The 8,740-nt window shown below is 44.3% G+C and overlaps 1 protein-coding gene across 1 annotated transcript; it reads left to right on the forward strand.

Moving 5' to 3' along the window:
• The first annotated feature begins 2,210 nt into the window (after positions 1 to 2,210).
• Positions 2,211 to 3,498, forward strand: LOC147629821 (tuliposide A-converting enzyme 1, chloroplastic-like). Its single transcript, XM_086811354.1, has one exon. It carries the CDS (start codon positions 2,315 to 2,317, stop codon positions 3,287 to 3,289), a length of 975 nt encoding a protein of 324 aa, XP_086667480.1. The 5' UTR covers positions 2,211 to 2,314; the 3' UTR covers positions 3,290 to 3,498.
• Positions 3,499 to 8,740: the final 5,242 nt, after the last annotated feature.

The raw sequence follows: 8,740 nt of genomic DNA on the forward strand, positions 1-8,740 counted from the left end.
TTTCTGTGTATAGGAGAACGTGAATGCGCCACCTTGCTTGCGGGCTCCATGGTGCTCTGGCCTTTGCACTTCATCACCCCACCACTCCGCTGTAACGCCCGCGCTAACTAGCTTCAAAGACTAGCTCGTAATTCAATATACCACAACTTTCATTGATTATTCTTTTTTTTGAAGTGCTCATTTGAGCTTTTTGTATCAGCCAGAAGTTTTAAATATGATTACTAATATAGTGACTTACATGCCTAAACTTATGCTAACTAGGAATGCGTGTTCACACATGTGAACTATTAAAAAAGCGTAGCACGTTAACATGCTTCTAGCCCTAAAAACTAAGATCGTATTAGTTATCTCACTACTTAAAAGTGAAAGTATTAGTTATCCCACTAAACAAAGGTGGAAGCGTTACATTTATAGAGGGCTCACACACGAGAGCATCTTAGATCCTAAATTACCTCCATGGATTCCTTTTAAGACTAAGGAAGTTCCCATGTCCCTAAATCAACGGGATTCCCACAAAAAAAGGACAATCTTTTACCCGTTTATAGAAGGCTTTCAACCTTAGGCTTTTGTTCATATCATTACAAGCCTTTACACAAATTGCTTGATCACACATGCCTATATTCTAACATAATTTTTAAGTCACTTGCTAAAAAAAACAACAATTTTTCAAGTCACTAAAAAAAAAACACACCCACACACATAATAGAGAGCACATCGCATTCTACCTTTGCTACCCATTCCACTTCACCTTCACCCCTGTATGCTACCTACAAATGCATGCATATGGAGGTTTAATTCATTTTTGTCAATGCACACACATGCATGCACACCCACATGTATGTGGGCATGTGGAGAGAGAGAGAGAGAGAGAGAGAGAGAGAGAGAGAGAGAGAGAGATGAGATGAGATGAGGGTAGGGTAGGGTAGGGTATGGGAGACTTTATATCTTATCAAGAGAGAGAGAGAGAGAGAGAGAGAGAGGAGGAGATGAGAGTAGGGTATGGGAGACTTTATATCTTATCTTGACCATCTCTCTCTCTCTCTCTCTCTCTATATATATATATATATCCCCATGTAGTCTAAATTGTAAGTAATAACATATTTAAAAAGGCATGCCTACTTAAAGAGATCTCATATCTTATTCCTACTTTTGTACTTTTGTATAACTAGTTTGGCCTACCTTTGCAAAAGAATGGCCTTTTAACAAAAATTCGAAGTAAGTTTTGTTTAAAAGAGGTGCTCCCCTTAATCTCTTAAGGTGTATCAAAAGAATGGCCTTTTAACAAAAATTCGAAGTAAGTTTTGTTTAAAAGAGGTGCTCCCCTTAATCTCTTAAGGTGTATCAAAGTGAGTAGGTGCTCCCCTTAATCTCTTAAGGTGTATCAAAGTGAGTAGGTTTTGTCTCCCAAGGTGCATCAAAGTGAGTAGTAGTTATCAAGTGCTCTTTGTAGTCTCTCAATGTGCATCAAAGTGAGTTGGTCTTTCAAGGTTACTCAAAGTGCTCTTTCTAGTCTCTAAAGTAGCAATGTCGCATCAAAGTGAGTTGGTCTTTCAAGGAGTGACCTATCATTTTGTATTATTTATCCATCTCTCTCAAGTTTCCCTTTTCTTTTATTTGTCATTTGTCCTTGTCTCTCAAGTCTTACATGTGAGGTGGAATTTCTATCCGAAGGGACATGGTGCCTTGAGGGTATGCTAGCCCGCCCCGAATAGTTTGCCTCTATATGGGGAGGAGGTGCAAGGAGAGGCAGAGCACGGACCCATGGTAGGCACCCCACGGAATAACCTCTCCCGCACCCGGGAAGGCACGTAACGTTCCTACCCGGTGCGTGAGTGCGTTCCTAAGGTACCTACCATGGATCCGTGCTTTGCCTCTCCTTGTACCTCCTCCCCATATAGAGGCAAACTATTCGGGGCGGACTAGCATACCCTCAAGGCACCATGTCCCTTCGGATAGAAATCCCACCTCACATCACGTACATCCCTCCTCTTCTCTTCTCTATATTATCCTAGGGGAGAAGAATTTCACAAAGCTCCACATGGCAAGAATGTGGAGGTTCTGGAAAGGGAAGAGGACGTTTGACAAGTTTTGAGTAGAATTTGAATTTGGAGTCTCAAAAGACATGCTAAGCACGTGTTGCCCATAGTTTAAGTAAAAGTGGACATTGTCCATCTCTCTCTCTCTCTCTCCTTTATTTCTTTGTACTTTTATCTTTTGGTGAAGAAACGTCTAACAACCTACCCTCCCCCCACCTCTTCCCAGAACGTAGATACGCATTATCATACACAGCATCCTCATCCTTCCTTCCCCTACAATGTCTACTGTTGTGGAGCACTCTGATGTATTGTTTACCTTTCATGAGCTCACCGTCTACACCGATGGCTCCATCCATCGAGCTCCATACGACCCCGCACCATTGCCCCCCTCCTCTTCCTCCCCCCATGAGGTTGCCACAAAAGACCTTACCCTCAACCCTGGCCACGGCACCTGGGCTCGCCTCTTCCTGCCCCCCGTCTGCCATAACAACAACAATCAGAAGCTCCCCGTTCTCCTCTACTTCCATGGCGGAGGCTTCCTCATTGGAAGCACTGCCCTCCCTTTCAACCATGCGTTTCTCTGCAAGCTCGCCGTGGAGGCTAGCGTCCTGATTGTCTCTGTGGACTATCGTTTGGCCCCGGAGAATCCATTGCCCGCAGCTTATGAAGATTGCTTCGAAGCCCTTGTGTGGCTCAACGAGCAGGCGAAGATGGAGGCGTCATCGGCCGATCCATGGCTTGCTAGCCATGCTGATTTCTCGAGGTGCTTTCTGGGCGGGGACAGCGCAGGGGCGAACATTGCTCACCATGTGGCCATGAAAGCGGCAGGGCTAGGGTTTGGAAGTGATGGAGGGGTAGGGTTAGGGCAGAGTTTGGAGGAGATTTCGGTGCAGGGTATCATCTTGATCCATCCTTTTTTCTCGTGCGGGGCTTCAACAGCAGCAGCATCTGCATTAGAGGATAACGTCTGGAAGTATAGCGGGGTAAGCAAAGAGCACCCGTTTGCAGACCCGTTAGCCTCTGAGGCCCACTCCCTGGCACGTGCGGCCTTCCCGCGCACGCTTGTTGCGGTTGCTAACAACGATGGGCTGAGAGACCGAGGGATCGTCTATTACGAGGCTTTGGTGGAAGCGGGCAAAGAGGCCAAGCTCTTCGTCTCGGAGGATGAAAACCACGTGTTCCATCTCTTGACCCCGCTTTCCAAAAACGTCCCCCCCTTTCTCCACGAGCTGTGCCATTTCATCAACCTTTAGGATCGATTGAATAACATTTCTTTTAGTTTTCCATTCTCTGTGTGACACATGTCATACTATATTGCCCAGATGTATGCAACAGAGCATAAGTTATATGTTTGTTTAAAAGTCTTAATTCTTCTAGTTTTAGCACTTCATGAATTAATAATGAACCACTACATGTCTCTATACTTGTTGAGATAAATCTTATTCCTTGCTGTTTTCCTTTACTATATATGAGAACGAGGTGAGTTCATAATGAACCACATCTTGAAATGTGTCAATACTCTTCAATTCATTTACACTAGCACAATCCAAAATAAAAAGTCATTGTAGCCGAGCTTAAACAAAGGTTGAATAACTAGGGTTACAAGTGTTAAGAAAAAGACATGTGATGTGCGGTTCTTTGTCAAGCTATGTGTTTCAAATGTATTTCACTAGGTGGTGGCAGGCAAGTGGGTGTCCTAGGTGAGTTAATAACCACGTGGTGCATGCACCAATACAAGGTTAGGTGTCTGACACACGTTTCGCGCATGTAAGTGTGTGAGGTAGAGAGAACCGAGGGATGGCCGATGCTTCGGAATAGTTTGATGATTTTGGAGATGGTGGATGGGGGGATTGGGAGGCAAATGATGAAATGAAGAGAAGCCAAGAGGATGAAGAGGGCAATAGAAAGGTGAAGAAGGTGTAGTCAAATTGGATTTCTTTGAGACTAAACGCACAAGCGCATCAAGGAAACCTCACTAGAGGGAAGGTATGTGCTAACATCTCCCTTGATCTTGTGAGGAGGCAAATAGGTCTGTTTTCTATGTGTAACGCGATCTTGCTATGCCGGGGAGGCCGCCAAGTAAGGCGGAGCTAGGGAGGTGGTTACATGAGGAAGTATTCCATAAGAAGGTGGTATCCACGTGTTCTGTTTAGGGAGAGGGTTCTTTAATGTTATGTTTGTGAAAGGATAGACTATTGTTGATCTCTTTGTCAGAGCCCCATTGTTTATGGATCAAAAGCTGGTGCATGTTATGCCATTCGACCCCACATTTGATGTGAACAAGTTCGTGAGACGTGCCCGGTGTGGGGGCTTCCACCCTGGCTAAGGTCGACTTGGGGGACTTGCCTAGAGTAATCGGACCGGTGCTGTTTGTCTTGAGGGATGAGGACAATGGGTGACATTCGAACAAAATCTACATTACTTGGAATACTTTGCCAGAGATGCCTAAAGTGTTGGACAATGGGTGACATTCGAACAAAATCTACATTACTTGGAATACTTTGCCAGAGATGCCTAAAGTGGAGTTGGGGGAGATGGGAAAGATGGGAGTTGAAGTTGAAATTTGGCGCCTTTCTTGGGGCCTACTTTAGATGTGGTGGCTTTGGTCATATTGCGAGAAACTGTGGCATGGTTAGAAATGTGAAGATGGGTGGGGAGGAGAGGACGAAGGAGGAATCGAGTGGGGGAAGTAAGGTTGGGACGAGTGATAAACCTTTCAAGAAGGGATGGAGAAGATGGTATCGGAGGAAGGGGGTTTTTAACAAGCAAGGTTGTTGGACTATGGTAGGGGAAAAGGGGGATGTAGTCTTAGACAAATTAAAGGGAAGGCAAGGAAAAGTCAAAACAAAACAGAGGGGGAGGGGGCCAGCTATGGAAGATGAGACAAAAGTGGATATGATACCCACTACTGCTCTTGATTGAATAGGAGCTATGAAGTGAGGGGGTGTATGTGGAACGTGAAAGGATTAAGGGACAAGAAGAAGAATCCAGCCTTTGGGCGGCTAGTGAAAGCTTGGGGGATGTTAGTGATGGCAGTTCAGGAACATAATTTGTTCGGTTTGAAGTGCTTGAGAAAGGATAGGTTTTTGGATTGGATGGTTTTGTATGGGGGAGTGAAATCAGGTTGCAGTGGGGTTTTGACAATTGTCAAGAAGGAATTAAAGCCTAGCATTATAGCTAATCATTCCAATGGTAAAATTCGGGTGGTTGAAATTCAGGTGGATAAGGAGAAGGTGTGGATAGTCAATGTATATGGAGCTCACCATAAGATAAGAGGTGAGATGTGGGAATGGATTGCTAAGCTGGGCATTTAATGCCCTTGCATCATTATGGGGGATTTTAATATGGTAGAGAAACATGTTGATAGGTGTGGGGGGAGTACAGTTCTGATGGGTTAAGAGAAGAGGAAGTGGGAAAGTCTTAGAGGAAAGATGGGTCTTATTGATGGAAGGGAGCTGGCGGCTTGGGAATCTGCACATGGACATACGTACTTTAGCCTCCAATACTTTGGGTCATCATCAAGAATTGATAGAGTTTTCTTTAGTCACCAAGCCATATGCGTACCTCATACCTTCTTTTCAAAAATGGATTCTTGTTCAGCCTTATCTGACCATATGCCCTTAAAATGGGGGTGGCATGTGACTAAATGGGGAGAAGATAAGCTCAGACAATTTCCTACAAGGAAGCTGAGGGTGAATAATCTTGTACTAAAGGATGAGCTGTTTGTTTCCCTCACTAAAGAGGCTATTAGAAGATTGAGACGTAAAGGGGGCATGGATGGATCTTGGAGAAGGTTAACTAATGAGATGCATGGAATTATCAGGAGAGTAGGTAAACTAAGGGTTGGGGAGAAGAGATAGGATAGAAGGGTTTGGAGTGAGCTATCGGAGCATTTACAAGGGAAGGGACAGGTTGGAGGTCTCTCTAAGAAAGAGGTTAATCAATACATTGAGTGCCAAGCTCAAGTGAAGAGATAAGATGATAAGTTGGCCAGGGAAAGAGAAAAGGGAGACAAGTGGAGAGCTTTTAATAACAGAAGGAAGCCAGCCAAATACCTATTTGGGTTCGCTAAAGAGAAAGGGAACATGGAAGTAATACGGCACATTAGGGATGAGAGAGGCCAAGAGATTGGTGATATTAATCAGATTGCTCTAAAATGGGTGGAGTTTCTTGGGGCCACATTGAGCCTAAAGGAGGATAGCTCGCAAAGAAGGTTTAAGGCAAAGAGCAGTTTCTTAGGCATGGCCAGTAAGAAAGTGGAGACTGATATAGCTAATGTTGAGATATCGAGCTCAACTAGTGAGGCGGTGGACACTGATGACCCGCCTGGGGGATAGGCCCCACACTTACACCACTGGCATGGTTGGTGAGATCATGGGTGATATGTGGCCAAGTGGGATGACAGGTTGTGTGACAGCCATTCTAGAGACTGGCATAGTTATAGCGCCAGCTCATTTAGCTGGGTTCACACTATAGAGAACCCTAGTATGTATTGGTTAAGTACCTTTTCATATCGTGTGTACTCTTATCTTTGTATATAGTGTGTTGAGTGTAGAGTGAAGAAGATTTTCAGCCTCTTACCTTGTGTGTTCTCTTTTAGGGTTTTGTGAGTGTGTGTGTGCTTGCAAGAGCTCAAGCTCTCTTCTCCCCTGCATCTTTTCATGGTATCAGAGCTTGGTTCATGCTAAGGGCTGAGCTGTAAGCAAGAGAAGCACAGGAAGCGGTACGAGGGTAAGAGCTTCATCTACTCTTCCCTATTTGTGTTAGCAACTACACCCTTGTCGGGAGGGATGCACCGGCAAACGATCTCTGATTAAGAAGCTTTCTTCGCGGGAGTAAAGCTATAGGGCAACTATACTCTTCTATCGAACGAAATTTTTACCGGCCGAAAACGCGTTTCGGGCGCGTTATGACCTCCGTTTTTCAGAAAGCAGGCGATTTCGAGCACTGCAGATAAGTCATCGATTCTATGCAGAACTCTGTTTCAAGAACTGCAGGAAGACAGATTGGTTGTGCAGACATTGTGTGTGCTGCAAGAAGGAGGTCAACAGTTGTCATTGGGTGTAGGTATGTACATTGAGGTCACTGGTTACATTTGAGTGTAGTACAGTACCGTTGCAGAAACCGTTGCAGAAAATACAACAGTTTGTGCAAGACGAACCAGAGTGCTGTTTCTGGTAAATTTGTGTGTCTGGGAAGATGTCAAATGATGGCATAAACCAAATTGTTGCTGAGAAGCTTGACAAGAACAACTTCCATGCTTGGAGGTTCAGGTTGATAAATTTCCTGATGGGAAAGGGTTACTGGGACTACATAGAAGGTGAGCATGAAGAGGCACTGGAGATACCGGAGATCAATCCGACTGCTACAGATGTGAAAGAGTTCAAGGATTGGAACCAAGGAGCCAGAAAAGTTTTGTATTGTCTCTCTATCAGTATAGAGGACACCATGATTGGGCACATACAGGATGCCAAGTCTCCCCAAGGAGGCATGGGACACCTTGGTAAAACTCTATGAAACGAATACCAAGGCACGAAAGATACAGTTGAAGAATGAACTTCATACTATGGAGAAAAAGAGTATGTCTGCATTGAAGATCAAGGATATTGTGGAATCCCTTGCATCTATTGGCATTTCAGTAGATGATGATGATGATAAGGTGGAAGTCTGTCTATGTGGTCTCGGGCCACAATACAAGGCGTTCAAGACGTCTATTCAGACTCGGGAAAACATTCCCAATTTCATAGATTTGGTGTCTTTGTTGATTATAGAAGAGAAGAGCTTGGGTGAAGACCAACAATCTTCACAAAACAAAAACAATTCAGAGCAACAGGCCTTCTACACAAGTTCAGGAAGAGGACGAGGTAGAGGAGGCCGTGGACGCGGCCAAGGAGGTGGCCGAACACGTAATCAGAATTATGGCCAACAGCAGCAACAACAACAGTCCCAAAATTCACAACAACAACATGCAGGCGGAAGAGGCCAATTCAGAGGTAGGGGGAGTCAAAGAGGTCCTGGAAATTGGCAAAGACAGTATAATGATACACGTGGATGCTTTTATTTGTGGTAAGCCTGGACATGGCAGATTGTTATAAGAAGCAAGCTGACATGCAAAATGGGAAATTGCAGAGCAAACAACTATGCATCCTCGAGCAGAAACAATGAGGATAATGAAAGGTTGTTTGTTATGCAGCATGTCGTTGATGCCATGTCTGAAAATGTTGAAGTAGCACATAAAGATGATGTATGGTACGTTGATTCAGGTGCTTCGAAAAGTCATGGGGAGTGGTTCAAGGAGATGAAAAACCTTGAAAGACTAAGTTTTGTGGAAACAGGGGATGACACTGCTCATCCAATTGCCCATGTTGGAGATGTGCGATTGTCTATGCAAGATGGCAAAGTGAAGTACCTTGCAGATGTACTTCATGTTCCGAACATAACAAAGAATTTGGTTTTAGTTGGCCAGATGATTGAGCAGGGTTTGTAGGTTTGGTTTAACCCTAATGGTTGTTATGTTGAAGACTTTAAAGACAAGTGCAGGTTGGTTGCAAAAGGCAACAAAGTGGGCAGAATGTTTACATTGAATGTAAATATGCCTGAAGTGAGTGATGAGATGTTTGCAAATGGTTCAGGAATTGTTGCAGACACAGACATTTGGCATAAAAGAATTGGACATGTGAATGTGCAGAGAATGAAGTCTATGT

Source organism: Cibotium barometz, chromosome 17 (genome assembly GCF_041138505.1).
Source record: "Cibotium barometz isolate CiBa-2024 chromosome 17, ASM4113850v1, whole genome shotgun sequence".
NCBI classification, from domain to species: Eukaryota; Viridiplantae; Streptophyta; class Polypodiopsida; order Cyatheales; family Cibotiaceae; genus Cibotium; species Cibotium barometz.

Coding starts and splice junctions, on each gene's coding strand:
- LOC147629821 (XM_086811354.1), top strand. CDS start 2,315: ATGTCTACTGTTGTGGAGCACTCTGATGTATTGTTTACCTTTCATGAG.